This window comes from Heteronotia binoei, chromosome 15 (assembly GCF_032191835.1).
Source record: "Heteronotia binoei isolate CCM8104 ecotype False Entrance Well chromosome 15, APGP_CSIRO_Hbin_v1, whole genome shotgun sequence".
In the NCBI taxonomy this organism is placed as follows: domain Eukaryota; kingdom Metazoa; phylum Chordata; class Lepidosauria; order Squamata; family Gekkonidae; genus Heteronotia; species Heteronotia binoei.
The window spans coordinates 44686021-44711479 of NC_083237.1; the positions used below are offsets into that span (position 1 = coordinate 44686021).

Sequence of the window (25459 nt, forward strand, 5' to 3'; positions counted from 1 at the left end):
TCATCATTTTAATCAAAGAAACTGAGAGACACCTCATTTGCATGAATATGCATATTATAATACTGTCTTGGTTTTCTTTTTAAAAGTGACTGTCCTGATAATAAGGGTTCAGTTTCCCCCCCCCTGGATATAAGGACAGGATATAAATGGTTTTAATCAATAAGTCTGAAGTGGTATGCGAGGTAGATAAGAGGGTCCAGGAAGATCAGTCTAATCAGGTCTTTAAGTTGAGCCAGCTCTGAAACCTGTTATCAAAGCTGCAGTTCAGCTGCTGGATGCTGGATTTATATAATGGAATATTACTGGGATATAAATGTATCCCCTGTTTAGGTCAAAATTAGGTAGCAACGTTGGTCCGCTAGGGAAAAAAAATCACAGAGACAAGAAAGTAATTACCCATAGTAGGACCAAATAATCACATTTGTGAAAGAATGGCATACTCGTAGCTCTCTTTCAAGCTCCTATCTCTGCTATATGAAACTGAGAATAGACTCCTCAGACTTCCATCTTGGGAGCGTGACATATAGCCTAGCCAAGACACTTTGCCATCTAGAAGAGAAACACCAACTTCATGATTTCATTTCATAATGACAGCATGTCACTGTTGGGCCCAAGGAAACATATCAAAAACCAGTAGTGGGTCCCAAGTATCCCCTTGTCACACGTTCACTGGGTCAAGCTGCCTAGAAAAGAGGGTGCAGAGACAAATAACAGTTTTCTTCCCTCCAAAACAACCTCCTTCAAAGTATGACTCGAAGACAGGGTTTCTGGGTCAAAGTCATTCAATACTGCTTTTTAGGCACTGGGCCTATCATGTTTTCATGCTTTTGGTGTTGTGAGAGTAAAACAGAGAAGGGGGTGAATGTTGTGAACCATTTTGAGTCCCTACTGAGGAGAAAACTGAGGTATAAGTGAAGTAAAATTCTCAGGAGATTGATGCCATATCATTGATCAATAACTCCAAAGCTCTTTTTCTGGTGGGCAGTGCATGTTTTCTGATGTCCTTCACAAATCAGGGTCTCCAGTGCAGCAGTCCCTGGCCTGCTGTCTGCCTGCCTCATCCCCTTTTTTCTACTTTCAAGTTTCAGCTATCAAATGCCTTCAAAAATCTTAATGGCTTTTGCAGAGAAACCATGGTGCACAAGTTAGGCACTCTGTATATGAAGTCAGAACTCAAACAGAAAAGGAAATCTTTCCTCCCGCCTCCAAAGAATTCATGATAGCGTTGCCATTCCACAGGGTCTGCTTAATAAGGAGAGACAAGCTATTGTGAATGTTAAGACGACGACAATGGATTTGTAGTCTGCCCTCCCCTCTGAATCTCAGAGTCTCAGAGCGGCTCACAATCTCCTTTACCATCCTCCCCCACAACAAACACCCTGTGAGGTAGGTGGGGCTGAGAGAGCTCTCGCAGAAGCTGCCCTTTCAAGGATAACTCTGTGGCCCTGTTCAGATGCACAGTATGATCAGATGTCACTGCTGTTTCCTTCCGGATTTAAAGTGGCCGATCAGACATCTGCCTTCCGGTATTAACTCATGGTAGCACCCCCCCAGTCCTTCTCGAAACTGGATTATTTTGTTACCTGCTTCTTTGTGGTGTTTTTTGAGTTCTCCAGTTTCACCTCGTAGTTTTCTCCGTCTGGATAGTTCTGCTGTGGTATTAACCAACTTCTGGATGTCCGAAAGCTATCCCAGAGCAAAAGGAGCCTCAGACATCCGGTTTATGGTCACCTTTTTTTTTTTTTTACTACTTAGCGATATGCGCATAACCACATGTTTTAACCTATGCATATATGTGCATAATGCACACATGTGCATCGTGCACGCATGCACATAATAGTGGAGAAACAAAACTTCATGGTGCTGTTGTGTGGACGGCAGAAGATGGTTTCACCGCGAATTGATTCAAATTGCAGTATGGCAGTCTGATCGATAATATCCGGAACAAAGATATTCAGAACAGAACCAGGTCATTTTAACACAGACTCAACACACTATGTGAACAGGGCCTATGAGTGCTATGGCTGACCCAAAGGCTATTCCAGCAGCTGCAAGTGGAGGAGTGGGGAATCAAACCTGATTCTCCCAGATAAGAGTCCACACACTTAACCACTACACCAAATTGGCTCTCATTAAGATTCATGCTGCTGAATTTTAAGGCAATCAACTTACTGAATTCAGGTGTTTTGCACTTTACAGAAAAACCCACATTCAACATTATTCATAATTAGAAGGCTAGATTCAAGTTAAGGCTACAGGATTTTTCTTCAGCTTGCTTAGAATTTATCAGCCTCTCCCTTATTCCTGTCCATTCTATTTGCTATGCCTGAACTATATTCCCTTTAATCTTTCAGAAAACCCCGGAGCCCTAGTTTTTATGAATTCCCACGGTTCTTTTTTGGTTCATCTCACTTGCTAGAGAATTTGGCATATCAGCCAGTTATTCCTCCTCCCTATCTTTTCTAGAAGCCTCCAAAGGGCAACCTAACCAGTATAACTGACTTTGGTAGCGGATTGCTCACATACCCACTGGGCAGGGAGCAGTAGCTTTTTGGAAAACTAGGCCTAAAATATGTAGGTAGCAAATGAGACAAAATGGAACTATTACTCCCACACCCCTAGCACACTTTGTTACAGGAAAAAATTGGGACCTCACAAAAGAGAGCAAAGATTGATGTTCTGGGCACCCAAATGTTGGAGTTCTCTTTGCATCTCTTCAAACCATGCAGCTTCCACCAAACAAGCGGAGACTCGCCTCCCTTCCATGACCTTCCTCTTTCACAGGGAGTAGGGAGTGGCAAGAGAAGTTGGGAAGTTGTCATCAGAGACCTATGTGGAACCTAGAATGTGTTGATTCCCAAAGAACTCCTTGTCACCTTCCCTCCTTCAAAGTGGAAGGCAACTGTAGAGCCAGGATTCTAGATCTTTCTGAGGGACAAATTCACAGTCATATACAAGGAGCTGGTAATGGAAATGCTGTGGTATCTAGCTGAAGAACTCTTTCTCATTGCTACCCTGGGCACTGAAATAAAAATGTATCAGCATGGCCACTCTCAAGTACACATCCTCACACAAGAAAACAACATGTGAATCTTCAGAGAAGTGTTGAGGTCTAACAAGAGGGTACCTGGAGCTGCCTAGGTTTCAGTTGCCCTTTGACCCTAATACACTGCGGTATTTCAAACCACACTTAATTGTACTTAAGTGCCCACAGCTTCATCTCATTGATTCTATACAGTGACTGACTGATTTTTTTAACTATAAAAACATACTTTATTTAATTAAAAAGCATCATGACAATAGGATAAAAATAACAAAAAGAAAGAAGCAAAATATGCAAATAACGAGCAATTTTACCAAATTTATTCTACCAAAGAACAAGAGCAATTTTATATAAAGCAATTGATTACACTTGTAAATAAGGTAACCTTGGGTGAAAATTAGAATAATATTAACATAGATATTGATGCAAAAGCCAATGAAAGCACCAATAGCCAAACTAAGGTACCATAAGAAAATAAGTACAAACCATGAGTAACAGACCATGTGCTCAGTAGCGGGAGCACCTGAGCCAAGAGGAGGAGATATAGTATTGAGAAAGGTAAGTTAAAAAAAGGAAGAAAAAAAAATAAAAAATGTAACCAAGAGTGATATGCCCGATTTGATGGAAGAAGTTCATGTTGCGACATATAATCCAAAACAGGAGCCCACATGGAAACAGTGACTGATGATAAACAATTTATCATCCCTATGTAATAAGCACAAGAGAGGATATAGCATAGCCAGATCTTGGAAGCCAAGCAGGGTCAGTACTTGGAAGGGAGTCCTCCAAGGAAGACTCTGTAGAGGACCGCAAACCACCTTTGCTTTGTTCTTGCCTTGAAAGGGCCTTGCTGGGGATGCCATGAATTAGCAGACTTTACTCACACACATGTAATATGCATGTCAAAAACACAAAACCCTTTGCTTTCAAAAGAACTGGGGAGAGGAGAGTGCTTAAGCAGTACTAATTATTGTACTGTAGTCATTAAGAACATAAGAAGCCATGTTGGATCTGGCCAATGGCCCATCCAATTCAATACTGTGTCACACACTGGCCAAAAAACCCCAAGTGCCATCAGGAGGTCCACCAGTGGAGGCCAGGACACTAGAAGCCCTCCCACTGTGCCCCCTCCAAGCACCAAGAATACTGAGCATCACTGCCCCAGACAGAGTTTCAACAATACACTTTGGCTAACAACCACTGATGGACCTCTGCTTCATATGCTTATCCAATCCCCTCTTGAAGCTGTCTATGCTTGTAGCTGCCACTCCCTCCTGTGGCAGTGAATTCCATATGTTAATCATCCTTTGGATGAAGAAGTACTTCCTTTTGTCCGTTCTGGTCCAAATGTAGTGAGGACAGTGGCTAGACTGTCACACTAGGATTTGAGAGACCCAGGTTCAAATCCCCACTATGCCATGGGAACTAATTGAATGACTGAAGGCCAGTTACTCTCTTAGCCTAATTCACTTAACATGGTTATTGTTGGGTGAGTAGTGCTTTCTCAGCCTAGCCTACTTTACAACGTTGTTGCTGTAAGGATAAAAAGAGAGGTGAGAATGATAGTGTAAGCTGCTTTTGGGTCCCTACTAGAGAGAAAAGCAGGGCATATCTGTCTAAATAAATTTTAAAATGGAACTACAACACACACTTTTATTTTTCCCAATTTAAGTTTAAATATACCCACAAAGTAGGGCCTGAAACCTTGCAGAGAATTCCTGCCATACTGAAATCTGAGCTAACTCCCTGCCCCAATTTGAAGGTAGATCTTTCGGTGTTGCTTTTTTATGGTCCATTTCACAGTGTTCACTGAGGGGTTGCAAATCATGTCATAGACAATTAAATGAAACGTTTCAGTAGCTGAATGTATGAGATCAAAGCACTATGGGATCAGATCAGTTTATCTGCAATCTGACAGGATCTCCGTGGGTTTATAATTGGCTTAGGTTAAGCAAAATTATCTAGGGTTACTGATGTTTTTGGCTGGGAGGGAGGGGTTAGATCCACCCATGGGCCTTGATAGCTTTTTTTCTTGTAAAATCTCTTTCACGGAACAGCCTCTGGACATGATCGTTTCTTTAGGAGATGAATACTTGTTCCAGAAGGCTTCGCAGCTTAGTTTCAATACATTGGTTTCTATTGGTCTAAATTCCTGTGACTGTTTTGCTGATACAAAACATAAAACGCTCAGCACTCAGATTTTATGAGAGCTCACCATGTTATGTTCCTGAACAAAGCAGGAGTCAAGCTGCACCTTTAAGACCAAGCAATTTTTATTCAGAACGTAAGCTTTCGTGTGCTTTTAAGCACACTTCATCAGACGAGGAATCCAGAAGCTTACGTTCTAAATAAAAATCGATTGATCTTAAAGAGAAACTTGACTCCTGCTTTGTTCAACTGCTTCAGAACAACACGGCTGCCCGCTTGGATCTATCTACGTGTTATGTTCTGTGTTGTGTTCTTTTTGCTTAAGTCATTTGCTGTCACTAACTGATAGGAACATGGGAGGCTTGTGCAGATCATAAAAGATTCAGAACAGGGCCGCCCACAGCAGGGCAGGTGTTCCTAAATATCCAGCGACTCTCTTGGTGTGTAGAAAAATATGATGTGGTAAACCAACGCAAAGGGGCAATCGTAAGAATGATGATAATTGAGAATGGAATGTTGAGGCTCTTGAGGGCTGTTGAGGTATTTGGCTAGGTGGGGAGAAAATGTTCAAACTGCTTATTGCCCCACTATGACTCTTCCCAGCTTGTACTTTATTACTATCACCTTACTATTTCACTTATAAGAAATTGTCTGGGCAGGTGGGGGAAGATTGAATGGCAAGAAGTAGTTTTTTTAAAAGATAAATGTTGCCTAGATGAAAATTTATAGCATTCTTAGGACTCAAGTGTTCAGCATTGTGAGCCAAGTCCATGACAGGAGTATACCATGACAGGAGTATCCAGGTGTCTAAATCAGACACACCAAACCCCAATTATTACTTAGGAGAGGTTTGGCAATCTGGCAGAACTGGTAGAGCAAAACTTTACAAACAGCTCTTCCTGCTGATGAAATATGCTTCATGCTTGCTTTGGTTAAAATAAACCACGCACATATGAGCATGCAACTCCCCGTTTTGTTTTCCAAGTAAAGGTCCCTATAGCTAATCCTTTTAGTGCTGTGATATCAGAATGGAAGTTGGGACAGTTACAAATGATTCTCCATTCTAAGTTCAAGTGAGGGTATCTGCTTTAAAGAGGGGCAGGAAAGGAATGAATTAGAGCAGTGAGTCTCAACCATAAGTTGGGATACAGGGTTTAAATAAATTGCTAAGAATTTATTCTCTTTCAATCCAGAATCTACCTGCAAATGTAATGTTACATCTCCTGCTGACTCTATCTGCCATGGGTTATCCATCTGTGACCTACCTATTACAAGGAGTAATATTGGAATGCCTGTACCTATGCAAGGAGTAATATTGGAATACCTGTAAACATATAAGAGGGCTATTTGTTTCTGTTAGGAAGATGATGATATTGGCTTTATATCCCGCCCTCCACTCCGAATCTCAGAGTCTTAGAGCGGCTCACAATCTCCTTTATCTTCTTCCCCCACAACAGTCACCCTGTGAGGTGGGTGGGGCTCTCACACAGCAGCTGCCCTTTCAAGGACAACCTTTGCCAGAGCTATGGCTGACCCAAAGCTGCAAGTAGAGGAGTGGGGAATCAAACCCAATTCTCCCAGATAAGGGTCCGCACACTTAACCACTACACCAAACTGGCTTTAGGTGGTACCTGGAGATCTCCCTGGATTACAACTTATCTCCAAGCGACAGAGATCAGTTCATCCAGAGAAAATGACCATTTAAAGGTGAACTCTAAAGCTTTATACCCCATTGAAGTCCGTCCCCTCCCCAAACCCTGCCCATAAATCTCTAGGTATTCCCCAACCCTAGTTTCTATGATGGGCAGATCCAAAGTTCCTTAACAGAGTGATTGGAACAAGAGGCTGAGAAACACGACATATGAATACTCCCATACTCCGTTTTTAGTTTCTTTTTGTTTTGCCTGCTACTGACAGGTGCCAGTGCTGGTGATTTGTTTCTTTTTACTGCATTTTACACAATTAACACAAACACCAAACCATTGTACACATTTAAGGGGCAAACGTGGTGCCAGGAAACGCAAAGTAGCATAATGATACAGGTTCACTTTGCATGAAGGAAAAGCAAGATCGAGGAGGGCACTTTGGAATCCAAGTGAGGGGCTTGTGAAATCTGGTAGCATCCCTAGTGTAAAGTAGATGATTATACATTTATCTGAAGCAAGGCCTAATCTCAAACGCTAGGCTTTACTAATTTATCTATTATATAGATCATCCTCCCTCCAGGAACCTCAGCATAGCTTACATCAGAGATCCCCAACCTTGTTGAACCCGCTGGAATTTTGAGGACAGGTAGTGGGCATCCAAACAAAATGGCTGCTATGTGGCGCTAGGCCCAGTCACAGAATAATAGGAAGTTCCAAGCCTAACATTCTGCTGTCACGGAGGGAGCTTTTTCCCTGACAGCGCAAAGATGCTGCTGACTTGGCTCTTCTGAAGCCCCTCAACTCAAGTAGAAGAAAGCAAGGTGATCCAACTCGAGTAGAAGAAAGCAAGGTGATCCAACTCGAGTAGAAGAAAGCAAGGTGATCCAGTCCTTTGCTAAGGGTGAAGGGGACAACTGAGCATCAAGAAGTGTACTGCTGAGTACCATGAAGCCCCCTAGCAGCATACTACGGATCTCTGTTATATTTAGTATCCTTGTTACTCCGCTAGTCAAACTGAGTGTTCTGTGGTTACCATGGGACAATCTGGATGACAGCGCTTCCCTGTACAGGTTCTGAAAGGGAAAGGGTACATCTCCCTGAAGAGAGCTGAATAGACACTAATGGATCACAACCCCCTTTTACTAAGCATTCCCTTCAGCCAATATGATCACTAAGGTTGCCAGCTCTGGGTTGGTGAATACCTGGAGATTAGGGGGTGGACCTAGGGAGGGTGGAGTTTGGGGAAAGGAAGGAACTCTGCAGGGTACCATGTCATAGGGATGCCAGCCTCCAGGTGGGACCTGGGGCCCCCCTGGAATTACAGCTCCTCCAGCTTCTCCCCTGGAGAAAAATGGACACTTTGGAGGGTGGACTCTATGGCATTGTACCCCACTAAGGCCCCTGTCCTCCCTAGGCTTCACCCCCAAAATCTCCAGGACTTTTCCAACCTGAGGCTGGCAACTACCCCTCCACCACTGGTGACCATAGGGGACCTAATAACCCTACATAAAGTCCACCCTCCAAAGCAGCCATTTTCTTCTGGGGAGCTGATCTCTATAGTCTGGAAATCAACTGGAATAGCAGATCTCCAGGTCCCACTTGGAGACTGGCTACCCTAAACCACACACAAAAGTGTGTGTGTATGTCTGGCCTATGAACAATGATCCATTTCACAGAGTTTGTACAGTAAATAGCCCAACCATTTATGCAGTCCTGAAGGATGGCCCATCTTAGCCCATTTCTTGGTTTAGTTCCAAAGGACTGGATTGTCCAAAGGAACCAGGACCTTTTGTTTCTGTTACCTCAGCCTCCCTCAGCATGGGGCTCACAACTTTTGTAACAGAAAGAAGTTACCAAGCAGTTTACAGTATTACCAGACACCTGAATAAACTCACCTCCTGCGAACATCTGCGGAACATGACAGTGTTTGTTTTCAGATCAACAGTGCCTCCTATTTTGGGGCAAGTCAAAACTGAAGAAAAATGAAGTCCTGTGGGCACAATATTGAAGATTGTTGGTTCTGATGCTTTTGTGTTCTTCTTTAATACCTTTTACAAATCCCCCCTCCAAAAAATCGTAAACAGAATACCCTCCTAAATCCATGACCACTCATCTTTTAAAAATGCAGTTTGCGCTCTGTCCTGAGAGGAGTCAGGTGTTCAAAGGAACAGAGTCATCAACAGCCCTTCCCAGTCTTTGGGTACATTTCCAGTAGTTCTTTGGTGCCATACCCTTTTATTGTTCTTCTCTGGACTGAATGTGAATATTTTCATCCCTGACCATTCCCCCCCCCCCCCCTATGCACACCTTTTTAAAATCGAGAATGTTCTCCGCACACATGCTGAAAAGCCAGGAATTAGCCCAACTCTGCAAAGAAACAATACCAGTTAAACTGAAAACTGCGTGAGGGGAAACCTGCACTAATCTAATATTCTGTTGACTCCCAAAGGGCCTTGAATATACTCATAAGGGTACCTGCCAAAATAATTGGGGTGGGGGGGAGCAAAGTTGCTTAGCTGACTATTGCTGACTAGTTGAAAATATGTGTAAGGGTACATTTAAGAAAATCGGTCAATTTAAGATCCCATAGAGAACAAATGCCCACTTTTGCCCCTCCCCACATGCCCCACATGTGTACAGTATGGATCAAAAAGGTTCTATATGCAACAGCATCTTCAAATCAGTCCAGTCTTTGATAAGGAATATCGACTCTTTCTTGGTACAATGCTTTATTGAATTCCAATGCCCTTAGTAAGATTTATGGTTTCCCCCCACTGCACCTCCATCAAACAATGCTTTTTCATTATAAAGAATCTTAGGCTGCTTAGAATCCACCATAAAGCTTTTCAGAACCAGGCTTTGCCCACAACAGGTCGTAATGAACAAAAGAGGACAGCTGAGCTGATTTCTCTAAGATATGTTGCATTTGAAGTCTTATGTTTCCAGCCCAGGACAGCCCAATTTTCAGGTCAATCAACGCAGTCTTGTAACAACTATCAATTGTGCACCAAGGCTTGCCTGCAGGCCAAGAACATGTACTGAACTCCTGAATGGTGCCTTAGCAGTTTGCATACAGACTGTGCATGTTAGGTTGTTTCAGTAGTCACAGCAAGATGCGAAAAAGATGATATTGGATTTATACCCTGCCCTATACTCTGAATCTCAGAGAGGCTTACAATCTCCTTTACCTCCCCCCCCCCCACACACAACAGACACCCTGTGAGGTAGGTGGGGCTTTGAGAGCTCTCACAGAAGCTGCCCTTTCAAGGACAGCTCTGTGAGAGCTATGACTAACCCAAGGCCATTCCAACTCCTGGAAGTGGAGGAGTAGGGAAATGAAACCCGGATCTCTCCCAGAGAAGTTGGCGCATTTAACCACTACGTCAAACTGACTCTCATAGCACATACAGCACATGGCTTTGGCAACCACCTCAGTGCAGAACCAGACCAGAATGACTACAGGTGAGCATAGCTGAGCAGAAAATTTCAACTGTCACGTCATTGATAGGGCGGTGAAGAACGACAAGATTGGATTTATACCCTGCCCACTCAGAGTGGCTTACAATCTCCTTCCCTTCCTCTCCCTGCAACAGACAACCTGTGAAGCAGGTGGAGCTAAGAGAGCTCTGACTGAGAACTGCTCTTGAGAGAAAAGCTCTGGAAGAACTGTGGCTGGCCAAAGGTCACCCAGCTGGCTGCATCTGGAAGAGTGGGGAATCAATCCCAGTTCTCCCAGATTAGTCTTCTGCACATTTAAGCACACCATCAAACTGGTTTTAGAGAGTAGAACCATACAAGTAGCATGTGAAGATAACTGCTAGACCAACTCCAATGCCCTCATTCATCTTAGGAGGCATGTTTTCAAACCACCTTTTCCACAATGGTACAAATTCAACTTCTCAGCAACCCCTAAATTCCTGTAAGTCACTTTCATGAATCTTCACCCTCTAACAAGAGCGCCACCTGCTGGTCACCAAATCCCCTCCTGCTTATACCTGTCCTCAACTCATAAGAGCAGCAACCTGGGAGCAGACTATTGGTTCCATAAGCGCAGCATGCTTGGGGCTGGATCCCACCAAAGATTGCCAGGTAAGCGCAACAGTCCTTGCACAAGCGGAAGTGCTCAAGCGACCTTTCGGTTTGCACCAACAGAAAGCGATGATAAATCTCAACTGGGTTTTTTGGCCAGCATGAGAAGCAGCACAGGGTATTGCTCCTGATGCAATTTCTAAAGCAAATTAAATGAAGCCATGTGAGCCATCTGTTGTACGTTCCATTTCTCCATCGGCACATGGTTATTTTGTTAAAAATGGCACTGAAGCGCTCTCTGTTGCTGCAGCTGTTGCACGATCGCTTGCTCTAAGTACATTTCCCCTTCCGTTCACACGCCACTGGATCCAACCCCATTTCACACAGGGACCCACGGGATGGCCCCAGCACTCCGGCCCAAGCCAGATGGGGTGGTGATCATTCATGTATGAAGCACATGCCTAACTTTAACAGGAAAAGGAGAGCATAAGAGAAGGGGCCATATCCTCCTCTCTCCTTACAGCACATTACTCCAGTTGATATTATTCATTCCCATGAGGCAGCTGGTAATGGAGAAAAGTAGGTGGGACAACCAGTCTGGGTGGGAGGGTGTAAAGGTGCAGAAACCATATACTCCTTCTGAGTTATGTGTGAACAGGGCAGACGTGTGAAACAAAAGCAGCACTTGTCATCACCGCATCTATTTTTTGTGCATCGTATCAACAAACAGCAATAAGGGAAAGGACATATCCCCCATCCAGCCTAACCTGAATGCATAATTTATATCACACTTATGAACAATTTCTGTAGCCCCCACTGCCCCATTGGCCAGGGAGAAGGCTTTTGTCTCTTTAAATCACTCCTCCCAGCCAAACCAATTTGTAGCTTGGAGAATGCACTTAGAAGTTAAAATTGCTTTCTTTCCACCTCTCTTCCCCCTATCTATTTGCCTGCCTGCCTTGTGGCTCTCAAAATCTGATGTTCATGTCTCATGGCTCTCAAACATCTGATGTTTATTCTACGTGGCTCTTACATTAAACAAGTTTGGCCACCGCTGCTCTAAACTTTGGAATCTTGTGAGCAAAAATTCAACTTTGTGAGTTATTGACATTAAAGTTGTGGGCTACTGCATAAATTAGCTTGCTCTGGGGCCATTTTTCCTGAGCTAAGAGGAAAATGTGTAAGTCGGAGGCTAAAAAACTGAGCTAGCTCGCACGAACTCGGCTTAGAGAGAACACTGTCCAGAAAGTGTTTTTGTAATTCTTATCTTCACCGGGGCTTTTTTTGAGCAAGAACGCAGTTCTGGCGGCATCAAGGGTGTGGCCTAATATGCAAATGAGCTCCTGCTGGGTCTTTTCTACCAAAAAAGGCCACTTCTAACATTATAGTTCCTATTCTACAGTAGCTAAGCATATGCGTGCAGCTTTCTGGTTTCCAAATGCAACAATTTTCGTCCCTTACATAAAACAAAGAAACAAAAATAGATCTGGATGGGAAGAGGCGAGAGCCCCAAGACAATCCCCTTCTTTTATTAACAGGATTCATCACACACATTCCATTCTTTGTCCAAGGCATTCAACGCCACATACACGGGTTTTCTCCATTTCTTTTATCCTCACAACAGCCCTGTGAGGTTGGCAAGGCTAAGTGATAGATCTCAAAAATCACCCAAGGAAGTTTCACAAGGAGGGACCAGAACCTAGGGTCTAAAATCCACCATTTTATTATCCACTGCACCATGCTACGTGACAACTACTTGTTTATAACAAGGAGTGGAGGTGCAAAATCCATTAGGATGGGAAAGGAGGGTGGCGTTAGACAAGGGTCTCTCACTCAGAGCAGAGACGAAACCCCCTCTGAGGTAGAGGCAGGAATCCGTGCAGGAAGTTTTCATTCTCCTCTTTTGACAGCCCTGTGCCACAGGGGGAGTGGAAACAGTCTTTTGATACCTGGGAAGCTGGGGTGGGGTATCTCCCACAGTTCACAAAGGGCACGTGATATAGATTTGCACAAACACAGTCACTCGCACAGAACGTCTTTAAATAAGAGGGTTGTGGTGAATAAATACTGTACATAGAAGCCCACCTCCCACCAAAGGGGAGGAAAGGTTGATAAATATATGTCTCCTGCTATACAGATAAAACCATCATGGGGAGAGGAGAGGGGGAGGCTGGAAGAGTCACAGGCAGGCCCCGCCCCCAACAACATGGCGATGATGCAAATTATCCTCGTGATTCCAAGGATCTGTAGGGAGAAGGAGAAGGTGGGGGGAGAGACAAAGAGGAAATATGAACTATGAGAGCACCCAAGAATGCGTTTCCCCCTCAATTCCAAGTAGGATCTACTTGCAGGGAAGAGGAAATCCTATTTTCCCCTCCCCATCAATCCCACATCCCCCCATTCGGGCTCCACTGTTCCCCCTGTACTGTCATTGGCCCGGTTGGTTTCCTCTCTCTCATGGAACCCAGTTCTGTTTCCCTCTCCCTTTGCTGCCTCCTAGTGGTGGCAGCCAATACGACAATGTTGGGAGGTCACTGGGTTTGCTAAGGCAATCGTGTCACCAAAACTCCAGAGGCCCCCCCCCCCTTTTTAACCAAGCGGGTTTATGCCTAACTTTGTGCACTGGGGGTTACCTTCAAATGAGATTTTTCTGCAAGTCTGTGGGCTCCTCCAGGTTTGCAAAAACTTAAATTCTATCTGGTCCCATTTTTCTATCTGGTCCCATTAGGATTTTCATAACCCTACAAAGGCCGCCCTTGGCTATTAAAAATCATGACACTGAGGAGTCAATTGTACCTCTGGAGCCCATAAAACCTCGCAGAGTTCAAGCAGGCTGCATTGCTTAGGTTTTCAGAGAGTTCATTTTGTTGGCTCTTCAGGAAAACACGGTGGGTTACAGCCAACCAGCTTTTCTGCTGGCAAAAAAGAGAAGACCCACCCAAAAGACTCATGTTGGGGGGGTTACGGAATCTGCATGGATAAAAGTCTTGTGGGAATTGGGCAAGAAATTACTGCAAAAGATGGCAGGATCCAACCTAGTATTAGAATGGAAAGGAATCTGGAGAGAGAAGGGGGAGGAGTTAGCCCACCCTTCACTTGGAGTCTCAGAGCAGCTTACAGTCTCCTTCCCACAACAGACATCCCGTGAGGCAGATGGGCTGAGAGAGCTCTATCTGCAAACTGCTCAAGAGAACAGCTCTGAGAGAACTTGTGACTGACCCAAGGTCACACCAGCAGCTGCATGTAGAGGAGTGGGGAATCAAACCCGGTTCTCCAGATGAGAGTCTGCTGCTCTGAACCACACTACACCAAACTGGCTCTTGACCAGTGGGCCATCTAGTTCTGCACCCTGCTTCACACAGTGGCCAAACAGTAGTCCTGGGATGCCAACATCCCCCTATCTTGCCTCCTAGCATGTAGCCATCCATATTCATGTTTCTAAGTTTAGATCTGAGACTCATGTTATTGAGTTTGGCCTGCAGGTAGCCTGAAAGCCAACTCCACCCTTCTGGAAATGAAGTATTCGGGGCATATGTTGCCATTGCTTTAGTATTATTTCTTCCATGAGAAACAGTTCTAGGTTATTCACAATTACTATTATTTTGTCCAGAAAGGAGACAACAAAAAGAAACGGCATGGAGACCTCCCTCAGCTTTGTTTCTGCCACCATGAGGCCTAGAAACATCTCCAGTTTTTAAAGAGATTTTATGAACTGTGCACCAGGGACCATGCTCTGCCTCTTACACTGCAAGCCTGCACTCATATGCAAGGGGCACACCATTTATGGGCTGAAGCCTTTGACATTTAAACATGTTGAAATGCTCTTCGACTAATCATCATCAAAGGCTTCCCAAAAGAGGATTCAAGAAAAATCAGGGGTGACCCATGGAGCCTCTTTCTAAGGTTATTCCTTATATGAACGTATGAAGCTGCCTCATACCGAACCAGACCATCCGTTTACCAAGCTCAGTATTGTCTATTTAGACTGGCAGCAGCTCTCCGTGCTGAGGTCTTCCATATCATCTGGTCCTTTCAGTTTGAGATACTGGGGAACTGAATCTAGGACCTTCTGCAAACAAGGCCACAACCCCTGATGTAGCCAATCCTCCAAGAGCTAACAAGGCTCTTTTTTGTAAGCTCTTGAAGGATTGGCTATATCAGGGGGTTGTGGCCTAATATGCAAAGGAGCTCCTGCTAGAATTCCACCCCTGCTCTTCTGCTGAGCCACAGCTCCTCCCTTGTGGCAGGGGACAAGATGAGAAGGTTACAAGAGACTTCCAGAATATTAACAAGCTATTTTCTCTGCTCCCTTCGCAGTTGGGCTCAGCTAACCAGGATGTTTTTTAAAAAACTGGACACAACTCATTTTTCCAAGCCTAATAATGTTCAGATCTTGTGGAACTCCTGTTACATTTTTTGGAAATGTGATACAGTTCTAAAAAGCCTCCTGTTGCACATCCACAAACACTTCAGCATTGCTCCATCTTATAGCAGTCAGTAAAGGCTTTGGGAAATGTAGTTCTTTGGGGCACCGAAGTCCTTAACTACATCCTGGAACTCCTTGATTCTGGAATCTTGTGCCCCAAGTGCCAGGAGTCCAAGATGCCTGCTAAAAACACAAGCGCTTTGGAAAAGAACATTTCCCTGGAACTATGATCACTGCAGCATGGAAAATGTTGAGGAAGGGTGAACAGATGCCTCTCCAACAACATCAGTTAGGGCAGGGGTGTCGAACTCATTTGTTATGAGGGCTGGATCTGACATAAATGAGACTTTGTTGGGCCGGGCCATGTCGGGTTGGGCTGTGTGTGTGCCTATTTAAGATTAGGTAGCAGAGTTATAAACATTATAAAAAACACAAACCCAATTAATTTTTTTTTTAAAAAAAAACTTAAAACATGTGTAAAACACTAGCACGTTGGTCTTAAAAGGTGTTTTCTTTTTCTCTCCCATGGGATCCAGGGGACTGGACAAAGGAAGCTCTGGCTCTTCCCTTCCTTCCTCAAGGGACCAGGAGGCGAAGGAGCATCAGCCAATAGAAGGAAGAGAGGCTTGGTTCAGTAGCTCTGCTGTGCAACTGGGAGAGCCTGGCAAACCCTCCCACCCTTCCTCCCCAAGAAAGGCACCTCAACCAATGGAGAAAACAGAGGCTTTGCTCTGTAGCTCCTGTGCAATTGAGCAAGCCTTGCAAAGCAAGCTGTGATGCAGAAGGAAGCAAGAGAGAGGGAGAAGGAAGCAGATGACAGCCAGTTGCTCGGGGGCCTGATAGGAGCCCTCTGAGAGCCTGATTCAGTCCCTGGTCTGCATGTTTAACACCCCTGAGTTAAGGGGTAGTTCTGGTGGCAGAAACCTCAGTTATGGTAAAAACAAATGGATAAGCTGAGTCCAAACTTTGTTGGCCTTAGCTCATAATGCAATGGAAAGGGACTGTACATTCTTCATTAGGAAACACACACACCCCTTTTGGAATGCCAAGGTAACCTAAAGGTTTCAATAAACATCCTCTGGAAAGGGGAGAGTGTGTCTACAGGACATCCCTGCGAATGCTTTTGGGCATTCCCCAGTGCCTCAGAAGGAAAGCAGAAAGTGATGGCTAATCCCCCATTATTTATTGTCAGTATACTTGATTTTTCTGAGTGGCACCACAGCAACTAGGACTGTTTATTCAAGAATGAGGGAGGTGGAGAGGAGGAACAGCACTACACCCGATTCACGCATCATTCTTACGAGTAGCTGTTGTGTTGCTGCCGACGCCGGGCCGTCCGCATCTTCTCAAACCGCGCCTCCATTTCTTCCAGGACTTTGGGGGTATAGCGCACCACCAGCTTCACTGTGCCTTGGGCTGCTTTCAGAAGCTCCACTGCCCGTTCATGCTGCTCACCTTCCACACTCTGCAGGAGATAGAAGCCCATCCAACATGGTAAGATGGGGTAGGAGCAGGGCTTTTTTTGAGCAGGAACACACCGAAATGCAGTTCTGGCTGGCAAGGCATCAGGGGATGAGGCCTAATATGCAAATGAGTTCCTGCTGGGCTTTTTCTACAAAAAAAGCCCTGGGTAGGAGGGATCATGGCACTTTCCCTAAAGATAGCCAGCCCCCAACCTTTTATTTCCCAGTCACAAGTCTGGTTGACAGATCACACCCAAAGAGCGCTTGTGAATGGTTCCTCATTCTCTTGGAAAGAAGTGACAAGTGGAGCACCTCAAGGATCTGTCCTGGGACCTGTTTTGCTTAATATCTTTATAAATGATTTGGATGAAGGAATAGAGGGAATGCTTATTAAATTTGCAGAAGAGACAAAAATGGAAGGGGTAGCAAATACAGTAGAAAACCAAATCAGGATACAGGATGACCTTGACAGGCTGGAAAACTGGGCTACAACAAATAAAATAAATTTTACCATGAATTTTAAATTTAATAAAATGGATTTCCTGCATTGTGCAGGGGCTTGGACTAGATGATCCTGGAGGTCCCTTCCAACTCTATGATTCTGTAATTCTATTATTTTTATGGCTAGCAAAGAATTATGACAATTATCAGTTAAGAGGGATGATGATGTACGCAGTTGTATTTGTTTTAAAAAATTATATCCTACCTGATCTCCACAACCTCCAAAGTTGCAAGGCCACGATTATAAGCGTCTGATGAGCTAGAAGCCGCAGGAATTCCTTTGCATATTAAGCCACACACCCCTGATGTAGCCAATCCTTCTGGAGCTTACAGTAGGCCCTGTAAGCTCTTGGAGGATTGGCTACATCAGGGAGGTGTGGCCTAGTATGCAAAGGAGTTCCTGCTACAAGAAAAAGCCCTGGTACAAAGTGCCAGTTGCGGCCAGTGAATGGCAACCCTGTAGAGTTTTCAAGGCAAGAGACAAACAGAGGTAATTTGCCATTGCTGGCCTTCTGTTTGTCTTTTGCCTTGGCTTTGTTGGAGGTTCCTCATCAAAGTATTCAATAGGACTGACACTGTTTAGCTTCTGAAATCTGTCAGGATTGGGCTCACCTGGGCCATCCACGTCAGTGAAATACAGACTGGGCACCGTTAAAAGCCAATGCAGTCACAGTAAAACGTACAGCCAAAATTTTGTTGATGGAAAGTGCCACCAAGTCACAGCTGGCTTATGGTGATCCTGTAGGGCAGCGGTCCCTAACCTTTTTGGCACCAGGGGCCAGTTTTGTGGAAGACAATTTTTCCACAGACCGGGAGGGGGATGGTTTTGGGATGATATAATTGTGCACTTTATTTTGGTGTAGTGGTTAAGTGTGCGGACTCTTATCTGGGAGAACCGGGTTTGATTCCCCACTCCTCCACTTGCAGCTGCTGGAATGGCCTTGGGTCAGCCATAGCTCTTACAGAGCTGTCCTTAAAATGGCAGTTTCTGTTAGGGCTCTCTCAGCTCCACCCACCTCACAAGGTGTCTAATGTGGGAGAGGAAGATAAAGGAGATTGTGAGCCACTCTGAGATACAGAGTGGAGGGCAGGATATAAATCTAATTTATTATTATTATTATTAGGAAAGGAAAGGTCCCCTGTGCAAGCACCAGTCACTTCCAACTCTGGGGTGACGCTGCTGTAGGGTTTTCAAGGGAAGAGATGTTCAGAGGTGGTTTGCCATGGCCTGCCTCTGCACAGCAACCCTGGCTTTCTTGGGCGGTCTCCCATCCAAGTCCTAACCAGGACAAACTCTGCTTAGCTTCTGGGATCTAATGAGATCAGGCTAGGCTGAGCCATCCAGGTCAGGGGGAAAAGTGGTTTACCCTCCAGTTTACCTTTACATGCTTTCCTGAAAGCAGCAAGTGAAGGCAGCTGCTGTAACCCCTCTCTTATAAAGAGAAGGGACAGTGATAAGTGGTCATTCCTTTATCTTGAATAACGCTTTTATGTTCCCTTGCTAAGACATCACTAAGTTCCTTTGCAAGAAACATCTGCACCACCCTTGACCATGGTATGTTCATGCAGACTCGTTACCGCCTATTCTTATGATAAAATCTTTGTAACGGCTCTCCCGTACCACGTAAACATCAGTCTTATTGATGGTCCTACAACTGAATATGTGTCATTGCCCCTTGGCAATCCCTGCCTAGAAGAACCTGGCTGAAACAGAACAGAGGCCACCAAGAAGGCTCAACAAACACTTGAATGAAGATCTGCCAGGGAGGTACAGACCAGAACAGATAAACAGCCCTGCGGGATCAGACCAGTAGTCCATCTAGTCCAGAATCCTGTCTCATACACTGACCAACCAGTTCCTCTGGAGAGCCAACGACACAGCGCAGAGGCAGAAGCCTTCCCCTGATGTTGCCTCCTGGCTCTGGGATTCAGAGGTTAGTGCCTTGGAATCTGAAGGCTCCATTTGGTCACCACAGCTAGTAGCCACTGACAGACTATCCTCCCTATTGTTCCAACAATAGCTCAATCAGTTCTCCCTTTAAATACAAGAGCAGGTTCTCAATTTAAAAAGAAGAGATGGAAAGGAAATGTCCCCTTGTGCAAGCACCGGTCGTTTCCGACTCTGGGGTGACGTTGCTTTCACAATGTTTTCACGGCAGACTTTTTACGGGGTGGTTTGCCATTGCCTTCCCCAGTGATCTACACTTTGCCCTCAGCAAGCTGGGTACTCATTTTTCCGACCTCGGAAGGATGGAAGGCTGAGTCAACCTCGAGCTGGCTACCTGAAAACCCAGCTTCCGCCGGGGCTTGAACTCAGGTCATGAGCAGAGCTTAGGACTGCAGTACTGCAGCTTTAACACTCTGTGCCACGGGGCTCCTTAGAAGAGATGAGGGCAAGTAAAAAAGGTAAAGGCAGTCCCCTGTGCAAGCACCAGTCGTTTCCGACTCTGGGGTGAAATCGCATCACGTTTACATGGCAGATTTTTTTATGGGGTGGTTTGCCATTGCCTTCCCCAGTCATCTACACTTTCCCCCAAGCAAGCTGGGTACTCATTTTACCAACCTCAGAAGGATGCAAGGCTGAGTCAACCTTGAGCTGGCTACCTGAACCCAGCTTCTGCTGGGATCGAACCCAGGTCATGAGCAGAGCTTCGACTACAGCACTGCAGCTTTACCACTCTGCACCACAGGGCTCTGGTCAGGCAAGTAAAACCCACCCCTTGTTCCTCTGCGTAGGTACACTCCCGCCACCACAGAGGTCCCCCAATTCCCCATCACTCAATACGCACCACACCATTGACCGATAGCAACTGATCACCACGCTTGAGCCCACCATGGCGATCGGCCACACCTCCCGGGATGATGCGGGAAATATAGATGGGAGAGTTCTGCTCCTTGCCCCCCATGATGTTGAAGCCCAGGCCTTCGTCCGTCTTGGGGAGCTCCACCACCCGTGGGTGTGCATGACCCTCGCTTGCTGCAAATGCAGCCACTGTCGCCTGGATGTGGGAGGAAGAGGAACAGATTTTCAACCAATATTGATTTTGGCATACAAGTGGGTTTTTAACTCCTATGTCTTTTCTTTTTTTCCTTTTCCGAGAGGCTTGCTCACACTCTTGGCCTATTTCATTGATTTTCATTTGACTCGTCTCCCAGCCCCCCCCCCCCATCATCAATCAAACTACCTTGTCCTGCCCTGTGTGTGCATCCAGGAAGAAAGAGGAAGAAGATCAGCTGCACTGCAAGAAACATGGATCACATCTGGACAAGATGATTTCCTTGGGGAGAAAGGGCAAGCCCGCTAACTTATGAGTAACTGGTACACAGTTCTGCTCAGGGCTTTTTTTGTAGCGGAAACTCCTTGGCATATTAGGCCACACCCCTCTTATGTAGCCAATCCTCCATAAGCTTGCAGGGCTCTTAGTACAGGGCCTAGTGTAAGCTCTTGGAGGACTGCTATATCAGGGGTGTGTGGCCTAATATGCCAAGGAGTTCCTGCTACAAAAAAAACCCTGGTTCTACTTGCAAGCAAGGACCCCTACCTGCTCTGTCCAAGAACTTGCAGGATAATGGGTGCAGAACAAATCCAAAAGGGTGAGCCCAAAATCAGTGATACTGCATAGAATAAGAAGATAATATTGGATTTATACTCCACCCTTCACTTTGAGTCTCAGACTAGCTTACAATCTCCTTTCCCTTCCTCTCTGCACAACAGACACCCTGTGTGAAGTAGATGGTGCTGAGAGAGCTGCTCTTGAGAGAACAGTGAATGACCCAGGTCACCCAGCAGCTGCATATGGAAGAGTGGGGAATCAAATCCAGTTCCCCCAGATTAGAGTCCACCCTCCTAGCTAATACACCAATCTGGCTCCTAAGGTGTGGAGGGCAACTAGTTATGGAAGCCATCCCAAAATAATCAGCTGACATGGAAATAGCCCTCGCAGGCCTTGGAGTGGTGGCAGAACAAAAATTATTACAGGCATTAATCCACATCCACAGATCCTGAGGAGAGGCTTTGGGGGTTCCAGCCAGGCATTCTTATCCAAAAAGACATTTCTGACCTCAGGGAGGTGGCTAAACTTTAAAGTGCATATTTAAAAAAACACAAAAAAGGAATTTCTGAGGTTTGTTTCTACCACGGAGATCCAACATCTCCCGTCTTTCGCAATGTATTTCACAAACATAACAAACACTGTTAAGAAGACTGAAGATGACTGCAGATTTGTACCCCACCCTTCTCTCTGAATCAGAGATTCAGAGTGGCTTACAATCACCTATATCTTCTCCCCCCACAACAGACACCCTGTGAGGTGGGTGGGGCTCACAGCAGCTGCCCTTTCAAGGACAACTCTGCAAGAGCTATGGCTGACCCAAGGCCATTCCAGCAGCTGCAAGTGGAGGAGTGGGGAATCGAACCTGGTTCTCCCAGATAAGAGTCTGCACACTTAACCACTACACCAAACAGGAACCTAGTAGCACCTTCATGACCAACAACACTTATCTTGTCATAGAGCTTTTGTGAATTAGAGGCTTCACGTCATCAGATGCATTGGAGTGTACAGCCACAGCAACTATTTAAGATGATGATGATATTGGATTTATATCCTGCCCCATACTCTGAATCTTGGGTGGCTCACAACCTCCTTTACCGCCCCCCCCCCCCGCAACAGACACCCTGTGAGGTAGGTAGGTCTGAGAGAGCTCTTACAGCAGCTGCCCTTTCAAGGACAACTCCTGAGAGGGCTATGGGTGACCCAAGGCCATTCCAGCAGCTCCAAGCGGAGGAGCGGGGAATCAAACCCAGTTCTCCCAGATAAGAGTCCGCACACTTAATCACTACACCAAACTGGCTCTCGTCTCCCTTCCCCGTGCCTCTGCAGTATGTTGCTTGTAACGCCAAGAATAAGCAACTGCTATGGACGAACACTCCAACGCATCTGATGAAGTGAGGTTGGAGTCACAAAAGCAAATGCTGGAATAAATTCTTTTGTCTTCTAGATGTTACCTGGACTCCTCTCCTCCCTGTATTTGCCTTCCCTCCTAGCTCTGAAACATCTGGAGCTCATGTCTTGTGGCTCTCACAAACATCTGACGTATATTCTGTGTGGCTCTTATGTTAAACAAGTTTGGCCACCAGGCCTGTAGTTACAGTGGGGTCTGGGGGGACAGGTCACTCCATTCAACCCCCCCTTCCATCTATATGGCCACTCCATTGGTGAGCCTTCAATCTGCCCCCTTTGCTTACTGCCCCTTGTCACCACTCTGAACAAGTGCAGCACTGGTACTGTAGGGGCTTCAAACTGGGGGGGGGGGGGGGGAGAAGCCTACTTGTAGCCAGCTGGAAAGTTTAATGAGTTAGACAAATGGGGGTGGGGGGGGGGGCTGTAGCTTTACTTGAGAAACAGAGAAAATGTTTAAGGCCAAACCAGGTGGCCCTCTGCCCCCCCCCCCAAACAAAACATACTGCTGAGGGCCCCACCAAACACGAAATCCTAGCTACAGCCCTGTTGGCCACCACTGGTCTATACTGAATATAACCCCACTCCCCTTTTCGAGAAACTATTACATCTTGTCTGAAATTGGAGGGAGGGGTGAGCTAAGGAGAATAGGGAGCTACAGAAATGTGATGACAAGGTACCTTAGCTGTGGCGTGAGCTCGGATTTCAGGACTCCCAGTGATATCCAGCGTGTCATATAGCTGCTCATAGACCTGCCCAAAAGAGACACAAGGGGTGTCAGGGAGCATATCTGTGGGACAAGAAGAGGGCACCTAAAAAGTAAAGCAGGAAGATAACTGGAGGGAGATACAGGTGGGGTTACAAGGAGATGGGAAACACTGGCTGCTATGGCTTTGGAAGAGATCTGAGAGGGGCGAGGAGAAATTTGGGGATAGGCAAAGGAGACAGTTGTACTGAGCAGAAGAAGGGCAGGTGTAAAGTAGGAGGAGGGGTGATGAGATACCTGGGGTGTCAGTGGTGCTGAGTGAAATGGAGGAACCATGTGCTCGGAGCAATATCGACAAAGTTATCCAAAAAGGGGAGGGGGCTGACATGGCAGAGAGGGGCTCACCTCACGTATGGCAGAGCAAAATTTACTTTGCAACACCCTCTGAAGGGCTTGCAGTTTCTGGGGGGGCACCTCCCCACTGCGCTGCAGCCGTTCCAGCAATTCCACCGCTCGGGCCACATCTGGACAGGAGGAGAAGAGCAGAGGCATCAGTGAGAAAACTCAAAATCAGAACCTTTGCTTCCAAGGTTTGCAATCCCGAGTCCTCAGCAGGAATATTCAGAAAGGCGGGGAGGGGGGAGATGATTCCAGCCAGCCTGCTGTTCCCTGCCGCCCTCTTCCCGGAGAGCATGTCAGATCTCCTCTAAGCAGCCATGCCCGGGAAGGGCCCAGCCTCCATCTTTCAGCGGGGAGCAGCGTCGCAATCCCTCGCTTCCCTCCCCATCCATCTTCTTCCACCGGCCACGCGTCTCTACAGGACGAGCTCTCGGTTCCAGCCTCTCCCGCTCCCTCCGGCACAAGTATACCTACCCCTTGTTGGTGTAGATGCGTGGGGAAGGGAGGCGAGCTGCTCTACCCATATCTGCATCGTCGGTGCTAAGAGTCGATCAGAGGGTGATCACGCGCTCTTCCTCCCTCCCTCCCTCCTTCCCAGCTGCAGCTCTCCCGCTTTATTGCAGGCGACCTCCAGCGGAACACCATGCCCTCCCCCCACCCCCGTGTTTCTTACCCCTCTCCAGCCCCAGAGGCTCCGCCAGCGCTGCCATCTTCCCTCCCGTCTCTCGCGTCAAACCGTGCAAAGAAGGGAGGAGGGACGAGCGCGTAACTGGATTTGCAATCTGACACGCGGCCCAACCCCCCGGGGCTGCTGCCGCCGCCGCTGCGCGTGTCTGGCTGCGCACGTGCGTTAGCCACCCTGCCAGATCGGGGTCGAAGGAGGAAAAAGCAGCCCGGGCCTGCCAGCACGCAGCCTAAAGCGGGGTGGGGGGTGGGGTGGAGAGACGCGCCAGAGAACAGTCCAGATGTGGCCCTGCCTGATCGTGCGCCCCAGTCCTTGCTAGAATCAATGCAAGCAGTGGAGCAAGAACAGGTACTGGTCACTTAAAAGAAAGGAAAGCAAGGCCTACTGGAAACTGTTAAGGGTTGAGAACACCATTTCCACTTTGCTTCTGGAATACATGCTGAGGTAGGGAGGAGGCCCTACGGAAGGACAACTAAATGTTGAGAGCTTCCCAGTAAATATATTTTATATCTGAAGAGATCCACTCTAGGCTACAAAACCTTAAAAGGGTATAAACTTAATTTTTAAAGGGAGCTCCTAGGCTCCTTTCCCCTAAGGCCTTGTCAAGAAGCTGTTACATCATTTGAGAAGGGTGGGAATATCTGGGTCCTTTTCTCCTTACATGGCTTTTCCAAAAGTGTACTCTACAAATAGGATATACATCTTTTTTAAAATACATAAGCTAATATTTTTAACTCCTCTAGGCATTAAGTGGCATATAACCAAGTTTTCCATGGGGATCATGGAACCTGCATGAACTCAACTTGTTCAAGAAGCATGAGAATATGCCAAAAAACTGGCTAACTCCAATTTTTAAATAGCAAACCAATAAGGTTCTGGTAAGCAAGAAGCTCAGGGTCGGATCTGATTCATGGTAATTCGGAAAGCTTTTCAAACTTCTGAAAATTTAGTCTGGAATTCAGTGGTTGTTTTGTAGAAAAATAGGTGGTGTTAGCATAACTCATTAGTATATGCTGCCCCCACCCACCAGCCAAAAACAACCAGGTACAAGGCGAGCCCCAGGTGAGCGAGGCCTGCTTGGGCTGGCTAGAAATCCAGCCAGCCCAAGCAGGCCTCACTCACCTGGGGCTCTTCTTGGCTGCCCTCCTCCACCGTCAAAAGGCCAGCAAGCTGCCCAAAATTATATAAGAAGTGGAGAAAGGGTGGCACAGGCTTCTCCAGGGGTTAACTGCTGGGGGTGTGGCAAAGCTCCTGGTGGCTGGCCAGTTGCTCTCCTAATCCAGGGATTGTTATGCAGCTGCACCTACTACTCAATGGACAGGGTAGGTGGGGAGGAAGATGAAGATATTGGATTTATATCCCGCCCTCCACTCCAAAGAGTCTCAGAGCGGCCCACAATCTTCTTTACCTTCCTCCCCTACAACAGACACCCTGTGAGGTGGGTGAGGCTGGAGA

The 25459-nt window shown here is 46.2% G+C and overlaps 1 protein-coding gene across 1 annotated transcript; it reads right to left on the reverse strand.

The window, feature by feature from the left end:
- Positions 1-12424: 12424 nt before the first annotated feature.
- On the reverse strand, positions 12425-24119 carry LIN7B (lin-7 homolog B, crumbs cell polarity complex component). The gene is made up of 6 exons (XM_060255466.1): positions 23993-24119; positions 23326-23444; positions 22895-22966; positions 20046-20255; positions 16594-16757; positions 12425-13110 (listed from the first exon to the last, which is right to left on the reverse strand). The coding sequence occupies exons 1-6, from the start codon at positions 24027-24029 to the stop codon at positions 13089-13091; spliced, it is 624 nt and encodes a 207-aa protein (XP_060111449.1). The 5' UTR covers positions 24030-24119; the 3' UTR covers positions 12425-13088.
- Positions 24120-25459: the final 1340 nt, after the last annotated feature.